This window comes from Dasypus novemcinctus, chromosome 3 (assembly GCF_030445035.2).
Source record: "Dasypus novemcinctus isolate mDasNov1 chromosome 3, mDasNov1.1.hap2, whole genome shotgun sequence".
In the NCBI taxonomy this organism is placed as follows: Eukaryota; Metazoa; Chordata; class Mammalia; order Cingulata; family Dasypodidae; genus Dasypus; species Dasypus novemcinctus.
Genome location: NC_080675.1, coordinates 17,587,918 through 17,603,588, shown reverse-complemented (window position 1 = coordinate 17,603,588; position 15,671 = coordinate 17,587,918). Strand labels below are relative to the sequence as shown.

Sequence of the window (15,671 nt, the reverse complement as noted above, 5' to 3'; positions counted from 1 at the left end):
ATTGGATAAATAGCAATTTTTAAAAATCTTTTAACAAATCACATGCATCCGATCTACAGATTTTAGCATTTTCCTCTATGCTCTGCTCAAACAGAGATGGATGAATTCCAACTATATCCAGTTCTAATATGAAGACCTATAAGCTTGCCAAAACATGGCCAGCATGCCAGGCTTCACCTGCAGATCATTAGCACTCTTTTTTCCTTTTTTTTTTAGGATCTCTTTGTTTCTCAAATTATCCTGTAGGTAAGGAGTTAATAAATGGGGGCCATAGGAATTTCCCTTATCCAGGTTATGGAGGTAATGGATTTTCAGTTCTGTCTTCAGCAGTTCATCAGCATTGTGTTAGGCAGTTCAGACCAAATAAAGGTAGCATTGCACAGTGACTTGGCACCTCTCATTGTTTATAACACATTTACGAGGTAGAATCCTGTAATAGCAAGGAGGATGGAGGAATGCACACACAGGGTCCTCAAACTCTTAGGACATTTACTGCATCCGATTATGTGACCCTTCATTGTTAGCACTAGATTATTGCCATTGAAATTTCCAAAGAGCCTTTGACACTCAAGGGTTTATCTATGACCTGTAACACATAGGATTAGTTTTAGCTACGTGCAAAAAGAAACTCAAAATGACAGCAGCTTAAATGAGAGAAATTAATATTTCTAACCTAAGAAGTCCACATGACAGGCATTGGCCATCTGGATTGGGCCCCAAAGTCCTCGGGGACTCGGGGCCCCCCTTCTGTCTTTCTGACCCACCTTCCTGTTATGTGGCTTTGGTCTTTAGAGTCACACTGTGGTCCTTGGTGGCAGCTGGAACTCAGATAAGGCACCTGCATGTGAGGCAGCAGGAGGAAGGAGGGAGAAAAGGATGGTAGGGGCCACATCCTGCTTATATTTCATTGAGCAAAGTTCAGTCACTTAACTGGCTGGTCCCTAAAGAGGCTGGAAATCTAGTCAGCCTTGCACATAAAATCATGATTTTATTAGGAAGGAAGAATGGGAGAAAGACTACAATTTTTCTTTTTTTAGTATCTATTGGAGTCACCGGAACTGTAGTCAAAAGACAGAAAAGTTTCCCCCAGTTACTGCCTAATGCTTCTTGGGAAAGCTGTCAAGCGCATCTTACTAATGAAGAATGACCTACATGGCAAGTTTAAGTAAAATCCAGAATTTTTATAGAGAGAACATCAGATCCTAAGAGTTTATGCCTCAATGTGTTGTTTAGATGCTACATTTTTAATGCTTGTTTATAGAGCCAGTAAATTTGAAGAAAGTAACTGACTTCACTTAACTGGAAATAGTTTATTTTTTTAAAAAGCCCTGATAATCTGATCTTTCTTGTTTCTAGGTGACAGATATGTGAGTATTTCTTAAATTTTTCTCTGTACTTTTTCTCCAGTTGTAAAAAAAAGTTTTTTTCTAAATAGGAAAAAATTAGGAACACTTGTGTTACCTAATGTGTTAGAATAAGGCTATTAGGAATTTGGTAGTTTGACTTTAGTACTGGAAATGCATTTTCTATAATGCTGGTGGTTGTCCCTTCACATATGGTGGAGAATCGTTATGCAATGAGTGATAATGTGGAAGTGACTGACAGTGTTATTTATCTTGCATGATTGCTTGTTGGAGAAAAATTGTTTTTATTTTATTGGGGGAGCTCGTAAAGCTATGTTGACTTCTAAGGATTATCTTACTTGGACCATCTAGAGCAGTTCTTGGTTCCCTTCAAAGCCTTTTAAATCTCTTCCTGAAGAGTATTTTTTATGTTATCTTTTTGGAATTCAAAAATTAGCATTTTCAGCCTACCATGGGCCCTGTTTTATTGATAACTAATTGCCTAGTAATGAGTCTGCCTGGCGTGGGGTCTGGGAGCAGTCACTGTTGTGCCCTGAAGGTCCTGTGCAGTACCTAGCACTCCGGAAGAGCTCAGTGAGTGTAGGTCAACAATTGAATAATCCATTGCTTTGTCCAAAAGAAGGGAAAGAAAAGAGCATCCTACTCTACAACACTAAAGTGTACGATTATTTAATATATCAAGTTATATACAGCTGCACAACTATGTGCCCTTTTGGACAAAAAATAATTACTCAAGGACTTTTTTGATTCATACCCCCTTCTGTGTTGCTGTGCATTTCAGAATTGGGGCACTTGGCCCCCGTAATAAAGTTAACTAGTTAATGAGCATTAAGTGAGAGCACTCCTTGACCCTAACCACTGTGCTCAGTCAGCGCAAACCCAGAAACACATTTTGGGTGGTAAGTTAGCATTCCTTAACTAGACAAGAGTCCAATTTCATGAATGATGTTTTTTTAAATACTCTGATCTCTTTGCAGGAATAAACCAATCCTGCTTGTGCATGGCGATAAACGAGAAGCTAAGGCTCACTTACATGCCCAGGCAAAGCCTTATGAAAACATTTCCCTCTGCCAGGTAAGCTTCTTACTGCTGTTTGAGATCAGGTTTAGACAGAGAGTCAAAAGGAAATTTAGGCATTTAGTCCATACTCCTTCTAGGCTAGGAATCTTTCCTTCAGCATCACCAGCAGGTATACATCCTAAGATAGCGCATCTTATTTGTGGCTGGCCCTTGAAGAGGTTTTTCTTTATGTTGATCTGAAATCTCCTTCCGCATAACATCCACACATTTGTCCTGATCTTCTGCTGTGTAACCACATAGAATAAATCTATTGGCACAAGTCAGTGATTCATTTAGTGAAAGTCATCTGTCCCATCCCATTAGTTTTCTCTCTCAGGTTCAAGCAACACTTTCTTCAGTTGTACTTGAGGTAGCATAGATCTGTCCTCAACCTGCCAGTTCTCCGGTCACATCTAGTTTGTTGCTGCCCCTCTCAAAATCTGGGTCTCAGCAATGAATGGGTCCTCAGGAAGCACTTGGCTGGCTATGGATCCATTTCTTTGTGTGCATGTCCTGTGAGTGCAACTTAAAACTGTTAGCTTTTACCTTGACACCTTATGTAGCTTCTGTCAAATGCCATTGGGCCTTTAACCTCAATTGAGGTTCCTTTTCACTTCTGTTGCATCTAAGGTCTATCCTGGCGGGACCCGTGGAGTATGAACAAACCTGAGAGAAACTGCCCATATGAATCATCTGCAGCTCATGATCAAGCCTAACAAGGGGACATTAAATGATCTCACAGCAAACATTATCAGCTTGGTTTGCTGGAACCAAAGCAAAACTGATAATGAAGTCCAAAGAAAAATCTATGCCCCATTTATTTCTTTCCTTCCATAATTTCATCCAGCGAGAATGAATCTGTAGAAATACAGTGTGACCAATGAGTCTCAGATTTTCATTATGACTCATTACTTTATATTCCATGTCTGAAAGGATCTTTATGTATGGTATTTTGTGAAAGAAATAGGCAAAGGGGAGAGAAAAATAAGGAATTCCAAAGAATTCTGTACATTAACGATTTCCTTCCTATGAAAATGGTGGTTATGAAGTGGCTAATGTAGTATTCACCTTTTACTATTTCTTTTAGCAGGTATAATCAGTGTTTAAGGGGGAACCACATTGAAAGATACTTTTGTAGGCCTCTTCTCTCCTTGCCATTAATGTAGTGAAATTGGCTCAAGATTTCTGCTCATAGAGTATGGAGACAAGAGTGAATTACATAGAACCCAGATTCTTTTCATTTTCCCCATCCATATAAGATAAAAGAGCTCCAACTCACATTTTGTCACTCTGCCAACTATAAATGTTATCTCTGTGTATGTTTCTTAAAAATTAAAACAGTGTGAGAGCTCAATCTGATCACTTTTAAACAAACATTGCAACTTTTTTCCTGTGATTTAACCTGCTGCATTTTTCACAGCTGGGAAGAACTTTAGAAAACATTCTTTTCCTTCATATTTGTGGCTCACCTTCTGTACATATATGCCTTCCCTTAGTAGTTGCCTGAAATTCAATTGCATTGCTTCTGTTTCAAAAACAAAGGAAGCTAAACTTCAGTGGGATAGCTCCCATCAGAAAACAAACTTACATAAAGTAAACTTACTCGTGAATCCCGAAAATATGTGATTACATAGATGGAAATAGTGTTCTTTTAAAACCATCCACCTGTACTGAACGGTCTTGGAGAGGGGTGTGTGTGCCTGATGGTACTCTCCAAGCCAGCCACTAGAGGGCGCAACAAGACAGTTTTCCAGACTTCCTTCAACTTGCTGTCCAGAAGCTTCCAGCTAATCTGATATGTGAAATTGTGGTCCCATCCCAACCTATGGAAATACTTTTCTACCCTTGCCAGTAAGATGAAATTCTTGGCTTTCTCTAGCAACTGAGTGTCATTTGAATAGGGGAAAAAACCTTTATCTGTAACAATCTATTAAGCTGAAGCACACTAGTCAAAGAATTAGTGGATGCTGATACTTCTACCATTTTTACAGTGGGGACTGAGATTGAGGCCCCCTGGTGGTCGGGCATGGGCCGGTCAAACCGCTTAGGTTCTGTCCTGGCTCTACCTACCAGATTGGCTTGTCACTTAACCTTTTTAAGCCTAATTTCTTCATCTGTAAAATAGATTGTTAATGCTGTTCTTTATAGGGTGGCTATGCAAAAGATTTGGGGCATTAGCCCCCAAAATAACCCATTAAATATTACCTGCTGCAGTTATCACTGTTTTCATGCTCAGAGTTGCCCCAAAGCATACAACTTTATAGCAAAACTAAACTCAAAACCTAAGTCTCTTGACCACTGCTTCTTCGTAGCTAAGTATCAGTTTGCAAAGTGACTGTCTTAATTTTGTAACGTCAAAGACATGAAGTGTAGTTCCCTGTTGTCTCTCTTCTGTGGCCAGACCACACCCAAACACACTTTGTGAGCAGCCCCCAAAATTGTATTTGAGTGTTCTGGGCCACCTGCCTAAGCAGCCCCAAGACAGGGCTGGATCATACTCAAGCAACTCCAAGGAAGGAAGCAGTCTTTGTGATAGTAATTGCTGCCATTTGTGGGGTGCATACTCCATGCAGGTCCCCTTTCCTAAGCACTTCGTATACTTTTTCTCCTTTACTCCTAACGACTCTCAGATTCCCATTGTAGTACCCTCATTTAAAGAGGAGAAAACTGAAGCCTAGAAAGGGTAAGTATTTTCCAAAGTCCTAAAAAGTTGCAAAGACAGAGTTTGAAATCACATATGTCTACTCCATACAGTGTGTTCCTAACTGCTCAGCTATTTTGACATTTCTAAACTAACTCCTTAATAGCTTACATCTGGCAACAGTGTTGTATTCTGCTTAACCAAGGTCTTGCTGTACTGGATGTTAAGAAAACATTTTTACCTTTCCAACCCCTGTTTATTTGTAAAGGTATCATTTCATAACATGGAAAAGGATTTGATATATTATCTTTTTATTTTCGGCCATGTTATATAAGAAAACTTCCTTTTTAGCTTCCTCGTATGTCTTTACATTGTTACCACATTCAGTGTTTCTCTTAAATATGTTCTGAAAATTTTTTGTGTATTTTAATGTCTATAAAAGCTAAAAAGCTCATTTTAAAACTTTGCCTAGATTCTCATTTGTTTTAGGTTTTTTGACAACTGAAGAAACTAGGCTTCTTATTCCTAATTGCAGTAATTAAAAATGCTTTGTTTTGAATTATTCTGGATAACTAAAATTAGTGTTCAAAGGGAGCCTCTGTGGATGCTTATTTATAAAGGCTATCTTGTTGTTCAAGGGCTTGTCCACTAGAGTGCAGTAAAAGCAGTTAAAAAAGTTGACCCAAATGTTTTCTAATTTATTCTCCACTAGATAGGGATATTATTAATTAAGACTTAAGAATAAATTACTTCTTTTTCATCCTAGGCGAAATTGGATATTGCGTTTGGAACACACCACACGTAAGCACTTTCTGTGAAATAGGGGCAGATATGGTTTTAATAGATCAAAGGAAGCTATTGCAAAGTCTCTTAGAGGGACTAAGAGATGACAGTTTTGCTGAGATAAATGCTATCAGTAAGGAAGTAGAAGGGGTTTTTTCCAGCAGCTTTAAGACAAAACACTGAATCTCTGGCTCTCAGCGTGAAAGTATTGTGCTCAGGACCCTCCTTAGACCTGACTCGGGAGAAATAGTCACATGATTGTTGTGGTTAATGACTGCACCTGTGCCTCCCAAGTCCTGGTGCCCATGGATTCCACTACTTTAAAAAGTCCTATGGTGGTGGTGGTGGTTATTTTTAAAATAAGATTCTGAGTTGCATTAAATAGAAATATTGTTAGGTCAGCAACATGCTGTGACGGAAAGAAAAACTATTTTTGGCAAGATTGCCATCTTGAGAGCCTAAAGCCTGTTGCTGCTCAAGGCATTTTAGGATGACTTTTCTAAGACATTATGAAACAGAGACAGGAAGCTCTTCTGTTACTTCCTGCTTGGCACATTGTGCCCTGATGATTGAATCGACTCCCACTTGACTTGACTTAGTTTTACAGCTGTTTCGTTGAGCCCTTTCATGTAATAAGCTCTGTAAATGAGAAAAAGAACAGGACTCAGTCCCTGTTTCAGTATTTATAGGATCTAGAAAGGATTTGTCCAAACAATGAGACAAAGCCTCATCTTTCTTCTAGACGAGTAGTGGATGTGGGTAACCTGCTGCTTCTGGCATGTTCCTTTAAGTATCTGTTTCTAGGGCAACAAAGGAGTCTCACAGGAGGGCATGTTTGTCTTGAAGCATGCTGTGACTGCTATTTCCCCAATATCATGGTGACCTAGAATGGTGGCATTCCCTTCATCTTTCTCTTTGACATTTAAAACTAGATCTTGCCAATCTGTTTTGAAAATGAACCAAAGCAAGAGTTTTGATGAAAGGATGTCTGTCAACCACATCTTATATTTTTAGATGTTCTGAGTATATGTTGCAGCATTTACCAACCATCCCTAACTGTAGCAGAAACCCTAGCATAAATAACTTATTGGTTCTAAACTGCATTTGGCAAGCTCTGTCACCACGATCGAACTTTCAGGTCCTGGGTACTATTTGTAAGACTACCTGTGCCAGGTTCCTTTGTTGCCCACACATTCCATGCTAACAGTCTATACTTGAACAGTCTTATTGCACCATTGTGCTGGCATTCCTGGGAGGGTCTACACTGTCCTTGACTGAACCTGTGGGGCTAGCCTTTGTTTAATGCCATATCAGGAAACTGAGGCCCAGAGTAGGTAAACAATATATCCTGAATCACTGGTGAAGGCAGGACTAGAGCCCATTTATTAGCACTTTAACTTCAGTTTTTTATTTATTCTTGGGTCCTCACTGCTAAAAACCCATTTCATTGTTTCCTTTGACCCATCTCCCCACCTACACTGCCTCCCCAGCCCCCCACCCCCACACACAGCTTTGTAGATCAGACCCAACAGTTCTCATTTTTTTAGAGTTGAAAGTGCCTAGGGAAGTAATTACAATAAATCGCTCCCACCTACGTAGTAGTTATAGTTTTACATTTAGGTAAGATACCAATATCTTGTACAAGATTGAGCTCATGTTTTGAAATTACTTTTGGTTGCTCATTTTAAAATACATTAAGAGTGAGTAGTTAAATATCTATTATATTCTTAAGGCACAGTTCTAGGGGATAGAAATTGTTTGGGAAAAATACATTTTATTCTTAGAGTTTTTAGTCTTTTAGTGAGTGAAGCACTACTAACACATGCATTAGGAAAGGAGAAAAGAGACTACCTTCCAGCTCACAGTGATGGGGTATAAACTGCCTTCATGTGTGGGTATGTTAGATGTCCTTCCAACCTTACAATGGAGCCTAGCAGCAGTAAATTGGAGGTAGTCTGAAACTGCATTCACACTGGCAAACATGTATTAACCACATACCATGTGCAAAACAGAGAAATGATCGTATGCATTCCCTGTCCTCCAGAAGTCCATAGGTACAATAAAGCTCTCTCCATGTTTCTGTAGGGTGCCATGCAGTCCCATGGTTTATCTCATGGTGCTTTAGCATTCTAAAGCTCTTCAGTTTCCCCCAGAGCTGGGAACAGTTACCTCTGATGGCCCCAAGGATAGACGGAGAGGAGCTGAATGTCATCATCTCGCTGCGAGCAGGATGGGCAAGGCACGACTCTTTCTGCATCCATATGTAACCGGCCTTCCCACCACCCATCATTTGGTCCTCTTTCTCACCGAGACCATGTCCTCCCCTACCTTCCACACTCCCACCTCAGTGTACCCCACCTGGTGAAAAGAAAACCTGGAGTGTGTGATGGAACAAGCTCTTACTGGCTGATCCATAATTGGATAATTCCCATTGCCTCTCCAGCCACAGATTTCCTAGTTGTATATTGGGAGCACTAAAGCCTTCTCTGGAACTAACATGATAACACAGTATAGACCTTCTAGACTGTGACTGCCCCAGAGGTGCTCCACAGACATTGGTTTTATTTCCTCCTTCCAGGGAATCGCTTCCAGTTTGGGAAGTCCCTTTTGCTGTGCCCACAGCCTAGCAGATAATATAGCGGCTTAGCATTCTCCAAGGGAAACCTCATTTCTTGCCCTTTTTATCCATTTTTAACTGTGACCTTATTAACACGTGCCAATTTGTCTGTGAAAAGATAAATATGGCTCCCCTTATATTAGTGCATAATTCTGTTTGATTTTCCCAATTATTGATGCCTGATTAATGGAAATATTTGTATAATGTATATCATGAATACATATTTGGCTTATTCTTAATTACATTCAGCTGCTAATTTGGCATCTCTGTATGTAAATCTGCCCAGATTTCAGGGAGTACATTTCATAAATGGAAAGAAGATGGCTAAACAGCTGTCATTTCTCCAACTTTGCATTAATTTACCATTTGCCAACTTGGGTTTAATTCTCATTTTAGCAGGAACCAAGTATCACACTCTCTTTTCTGTTTCTTGCTTCTCATCTTTTTATACTGGCCCCAGCCTGCCCAACTAGTTTTCATGTTTTCATTTGGGAAGAACCAGTGGTTAACTTTTTTTTTCCCACCCATGAACTGGGTTGCCTCAGTGAGCATTAAGTAATACTTTTGCCTCAAAGGAAATGATAAAATACATCCAGACAGAGTTACTGCCTTGAGGAGTGAACTTAGTTGGGAAGAAAGAGTTTAGATTCCTAAAACAATTGAAAAACAATAGGGGGGCCAAAAGTCGTTCAATTCTAGATTGTAAAATAAAGCAAGGCACCAAAGGAATAATGGGAAAGTATGTATGACAGTATTTTACAACATTGACCCTATGACGTAAGCAAGGTGAAGTTGATCCTTCATAGTATAAGTCAGAATCAAGGCTGAGGACATTGAATGACTTTCTTAGGGTCATAAAGCTACTAAATGAGAGAGATTGGAGTTCAAGTCTTAGGCTTCAAATGGAAAGCTCTTATTTATACTCCATTCCATCTCTCCCACTGGAGTTAAAATAAAAGTAGTATATCTGATGGCGAGCAGCCTGCGAAAGAGGGCCTGAAAAAGGACTTAAGCTAGTTTTGACTTAAATTAATGGAGAAGGGAAGCGGACTTGGCCTAATGGATAGGGTATCTGCCTACCACATGGGAGGTCCGCGGTTCAAACCCGGGGCCTCCTTGACCCGTGTGGAGCTGACCCATGCGCAGTGCTGATGCGTGCAAGGAGTGCCATGCCACACAGTGGTGTCCCCTGCTTAGGGGAGCCCCACCCGCAAGGAGTGTGCCCATAAGGAGAGCCACCCAGCGCGAAAGAAAATGCAGCCTGCCCAGGAGTGGCACCGCACACACACAGAGAGCTGACACAAGATGACGCAACAAAAAGAAACACAGATTTCCTCGTGCTGCTGATAAGGATAGAAGCGGTCACAGAAGAATACACAGTGAATGGACACAGAGCAGACAACTGGGTGGGGGGGGCGGGGAAGGGGAGAGAAATAAAAAATAAATCTTTAATGGAGAAGAAAAGTGAAGGCTTATCTTAAGGCCATATGTACTCTGGTGATGAATGTGGTGATGAATGTGGTATGGAAATGAGAAAGGATCAGTCTAATGGGAGTGAAGCATTTTTCACACTTTTTAAAAATGCAATCCACGAAAGACATAACATTTTATATTTCTGTCTCTTATACATGTACATACCTGTGTGCTGAAATAATTTCCATGAATCAATACTTAATATATGCAGTTAACTCTGATTTTCTATTTTATTCTTTTTTTTTTTTTTTTAAATACTAGCCATGGGAGAGTAGGTGTAGCTCAGTGGTTAAGTGTCTGCTTCCCATGTACAAGGTCCCAGGTTCAATCCCTAGTATTTCCAAAAAACAAATGAAAAAAACAAACTCTCACTGGGGAACGAATGTAGCTTAGTGGTTGAGTGCTTGCTTCTCACATACGAGATCCTGGGTTCAATCCCTAGTACCTCCTAAAAAAAAAATACTAGCCACAGTGCACCAAGAAGTTGTAACCACGGGGTGGCGCTGAATACACTGGAGAGGTAGGAAGTGCCAGGCCTGGCCATGTGGACAGTAGGAGGCAAAAACTCATCTACCAACAAAGACTTTGAGAGTTTTGGAAGGTTATTTTCTACCTGTCACTTAAGCAGACTTTCATAGTGGTAATGTGTAAAAGAAAGGGTTATAAATGTTTAAAAAAAGTATGGGTAATGTAAGAATGTAAAGAACTCCTTTAGCTAGTAGGTTTTTATTAGAAGAGTACTATTAATGTCTCTTTAACCCTTTTCTGTTTTTAAAGGAAAATGATGTTACTGCTGTATGAAGAAGGCCTCCGGGTTGTCATCCACACCTCCAACCTCATCCATGCCGACTGGCACCAGAAAACTCAAGGGTATGTATGGGTTCTGCTCACTTTGTGGCAGTCATTGCCTACGTTGAGAAAGATCAAAAGCTGGAATGTGCACTCAAGTATTTTCTTCGTATTTCTAAAATTGTAGTAGCACATATACCATGGAAAAAGGATACACAGAAAAAGTGATAGTATCTTTTACTACCAGCGCACCCCTCCCTCAACCCCCAATTCCATTCTCTCAGAGACCACAGTTGTAGCAGTTTGATGCATAGTCATCTGCAGTTATTTCTGTTAAACACGTGTAAATGTTTACACACTTGGGTTTCTCCTAGTTTTTACAAAAATGGGGACTTAACACGCATACTCTACAGCCAAGTCAGGGGAAAAGCCTGTGCAAAGGAGCTGAGGTAGCAGAGAGGGTGCAGAATGGAAAGTCCAAACCCACCGTTTTTGGAGTCAGACCCACAGGTTAACTTTCTTGATTTCCACTTACTGTACACCCACCTGAATTCTTGCCCATGGCTGCTTCAACAAACATCAGAGGAAAACTCAAGCAGTGTTATGTAACAGCATGCTAAAAATCTTACCTCAGCCCCATTAAGTTTATTTTTCCATGAAATAAATTTAAACGGGTGTATACAGTAATATGGTTGTGAATCTCCAAGAGAACAATTGAATATGGACATTGTTATGGAACCCTTTGTCTTCAGTGTGGATAGGCTAGATCTAGTGTTCCAGGATCCAATATAGGGATTTGCTCCAGTCTGGTTCAACTATGGGCCCCACTGGCAAGGTCTCCATTATGGCTAGCATTAATGTCTCTTTCTTTCATGAAAGCCATTTTGCACACCTCTGCCTTCTCTCAAGAGGAAGAGCCGATTAAAAGTCTTCTACATTAGAAGAAATTCAAGCATGAGTCTAGCACTCTTTCAGGGTTTCAGTATTCTCTACTACTATCTTACTCTGTCCCATATTTTTGCCCAACCTGGCTAGAGCAAAAAAAAATTTTCAGAATTTTTTTAAATTTAAATTTTACTTGTTTGTTGAATAGGTAAAAGCATTCATGTGGTTCAAATCTCAAAAAGTACCAAGGGTATGAGCTCTCCTCCAGCTACCCAAGTGGGGTTGTGTTATCCCAGCGGGGTTCCATCTTCTGCACACTAATCCTTTGCCATTTCAAGTTGCAGGTTGTGGTACTTTTTTTGTTTTATTTTTATTTTTTAAGATTTCCTCCCATCTTTCTCTCCCCACCCCCCCCCCCCCCAGCAGGTTGTCTGCTTTCTGTGTCCATTTGCTGTGTGTTCTTCTGTGACCACTTCTATCCTTAGCAGCAGCACCGGAAATCTGTGTTTCTTTTTGTTGCATCATCTTGTTGTGTCAGCTGTCCGTGTGTGTGTGGCCATTCTTGGGCAGGCTGCACTTTCTTTCACGCTGGGCGGCTCTCCTTATGGGGCGTAGGCCTTGCAGGTGGGGCTCCCCTATGTGGGGACACCCCTGCATGGCATGGCACTCCTTGCGCGCATCAGCACTGTGCATGGGCCAACTCCACACGGGTCAAGGAGGCCCGGGGTTTGAACCATGGACCTCCCATGTTGTAGGCGGACGCCCTATCCACTGGGGCAAGTCCGCTTCCCTGTGGTACCTTTTAAAACCGCTAACATCAGTTCTTTTGTATGTGCTCCCTGTCTGCATAATTGGTCTACCACAGTTCTGCTGATCCTTTCCTGCCATATGAAGATCTTTACCATTCTTTTCAGCTGCTCCTTGGTCCACCTATTAATTTCTCCCTTTTAAAATCATTTAGCCTGCTAAAATAATTTTCTCATCTTATTTTTATGAAGTGTTGGAAATGCCTCAGATCTCAGTGTCCTGATTTAGAAAGTAATTGTCATGTTCCTTCTCCAACTCATTCCTGAGTGAATCTCTAATCCAGGAGGAATCTCACCAAGCCTGTGGACAATATAACCAAGCCAGTTACATTACAAGGAAAGACTTTAAATGTCCATCCAACTCCATATGGTCATTTTATGTACAAAGCAGGCAAGGCCCAGGGAGGTCACTTGACTTGCCCACGATGGCACAACCAGTTCGAAGCAGATCTGAGTCGAGAACCTGGGTGCCAGCTCATGTCACTCTGCATTACCTCCTTTGTAAAGTGCCTCCTCAAAGTGGAAAGGGAGGGTGTAAAATGCTACCCTCCCAGAAATGTGCACAGAATTCAGGAGATGCACTGCCAGGAGTCCTCGTAGTTCCAGATGTTTCCCACCCTGGTTGCCTGTATCTCACCGGTCTCCTTTGAGGCTGTCACATGAAAGTGGAATTAGACAGTTGCTCTTTTGGGTCAATGGGTGGAACTACAGGGGGGAAGTAGTCCCAGAGAGGGGAGAAAACAACAGCACCTAATACTTTGAGTGCGTCTTCTGCTGTTAGTTCATTATCTTATGTGCATTTTCATAACAGCCCTGTGGAGCAGGACTGTTAACCTGCTTTGCAGTTGAGGAAACAAGGGCAGAGATGTGAAGCCATACCTTTTTGCTTTCTACCATGGAACAGTTCATAGAAGGACTGGGTTAAATGAGGTTGTTTTCCATTTGTGAGTACAGTGTAAAAGTTTTGGCAAAGTCCGATATTTTTGGGGGGAAAGAATCAATGACATGAAAGATGTCTTTGTTTTTAATGTTCTTTCATTCATTAGTGTTCTTAATTTATATTTGAAAGATTAAGATAGTAATGTAATCTCATTAAATGTGATATGTATTCATTCCAGACACCAGAAAAATAAGATATGAAAATATCTCAAACTGCTGTGGCATATACGTCACGAAAATGTTTATCAAAAATAGATTTGCCCATACGTTTTCTTAGTACAGATAACTATTGATTATTTTTCATTTGGCTAAAGAGCTATGTTGGTGTCTGCATGGGCAAAATATGCTGGGATTACTACAGGTGGCCTGAATTTGCCATAACAATTAGTAGAATTCACTTGTCATCAAGTCTTAGAAAGTATGGAGGTAAGAAGAGGCATAAGGAAGGTGTAAATGAATTGAGAGGGAGCTTGGTGGGACTTGAATTTGGAGAGGTGGTAGAGACAAATCTTGTTGGATCTTAAAGTCATGGGGAGGCCTTGGGAATAATTGTAAATGATGGTAATGGTGGTATAATATTTATATTATTAAAGCTCACTCCACTTACTATGTGGAGAAACCTAATGAAAATTCACGTCTTTGAGTGAATGTATAATCAACACAGTGGCATCACTGTGATTAGTTGTGATCCTAACTGCTAAACCTGTTTTTTTCCTCCATTCCAGAATATGGTTGAGTCCCCTGTATCCACGAATTCCCCCCGGAACTCACAGATCTGGAGAATCAACTACACATTTTAAAGCTGATCTCATCAGTTACTTAATGGCTTATAATGCTCCTTCTCTTAAGGAATGGATAGATATCATCCATGAACATGATCTTGCTGAAACAAAGTATGTGTCTTATCCATCTGAGGTATTTATAATAGAACAGTACCTCGAGAGCTCAGGAAGTCTAGCATGCAGGGGTTGTGGTAAAGGCTGTGTGATATTTGAGAGGGAATAAGAGCAGATTCTGTCTCTCTGCTTCTTGTCGGGGCCAGTAAATCTTTCCACTTGCCCTAAGCCTTCCACTAGAATATTCTTGAAGTTAATGAGTTCTCTGCCTGGCAGGCCATTCCTTGTAGGTGTTCCATCATTTTTTGGTTTGCTTATTAATTACTATCATTTTGGAGACATCACAAGAAAATGAGTTTGTTATTAGAATGTTTTATTTACATGTGTATTTTTTTTTAGGTGTCCAAATCATACCACACATATTCCATAATTTCTGCTTTATACTTGTTTTTTTAGTGTTTATCTTATTGGATCAACCCCAGGGCGCTTTCAAGGAAATGAAAAAGATAATTGGGGACATTTTAGGCTCAGGAAGGTAATATTTTTAACCTTTTGTTTTTTCTTTTAATGTATATTCTCTCCTTGTTATTTACAAATATATAAATTAACGGCAGTTTACGGTTTCTGTAGCACAATTCTGGGTGAATAGCAGGCATTTGATAAATTGGTTGTCTAATTATAGGCTCCAGTAATTTCTTATATTTTTTACCTCTTTTATCTGTGTAGAGTAGACTTCTGAATGACATGAACTTTTTTTTTTAACCAGGAGATCCTGGGAGTCAAACCCGGGTCCTGCATACGGTGAACGGGAGCTCAATTTTGCTTGAACCATAGCTTCTTGCCCTGTGGACTTTTTTTAGTGTTGATATTTACTGGAATAAAGATAATTGGAGGCTTCCCCTTCATACCGAAGTTTTATAGCTTTCGTTGAGCATATCAAGGATTTGTGTGTGTGTGGTACAAGTGTCTGGGATTGAACCCAGGACTTAGTTAAGTGGGAAGCCAGTGCACAACCACTGAGCTACATTGGCTCCCCTGAATTTGTTTTTTCATTTGTTTGCTTGTTGTTTGGTTTTTGTTTTTTTGTTTTTTGTTTTTTGCTTTTAGGAGGCACTGGGAATTGAACCTAGGACCTCCCATGTGGGAAGCAGATGCTCAACCACTTGAGCCACTTGAGCCACATCCACTCCCCAAGGATTATTTAATATATAAATTCAGCAAAGAAGAGAAAATAATGTTGAACAAAGGCTTTAACAGAGCTATCATATATTTTTTTAAAATAAACTAGTGCCCTGAAGAGACACATAATTACAAAATGACATTTGCTGCTGATGATATGAAATGAAAAAAGAAAGGTCTTAACAAAGTAGAAGCAAGTTGAAGATAAAAGTTTTCTTCATCTCTAGGAGAAAGCTTACAGTCCTTGGTAAATTCCCTAAGGTGGCTTTCTTAAAAGCCTCTCTCCTTTTTCCTTAAATT

The 15,671-nt window shown here is 40.2% G+C and overlaps 1 protein-coding gene across 5 annotated transcripts in view; it reads left to right on the top strand.

The window, feature by feature from the left end:
• TDP1 (tyrosyl-DNA phosphodiesterase 1) overlaps window positions 1-15,671 on the top strand; it is a 91,752-nt gene that overhangs the window by 8,096 nt on the left and 67,985 nt on the right. For all 5 annotated transcript variants that reach the window (XM_004476057.4, XM_004476056.4, XM_004476055.4 and 2 more), the window contains exons 5-9: window positions 2,342-2,438; window positions 5,831-5,865; window positions 10,715-10,807; window positions 14,082-14,249; window positions 14,649-14,727. In XM_004476057.4, the coding sequence (XP_004476114.2) occupies window positions 2,342-2,438; window positions 5,831-5,865; window positions 10,715-10,807; window positions 14,082-14,249; window positions 14,649-14,727 (472 nt within the window). The remainder of the gene's footprint in view (window positions 1-2,341; window positions 2,439-5,830; window positions 5,866-10,714; window positions 10,808-14,081; window positions 14,250-14,648; window positions 14,728-15,671) is intronic.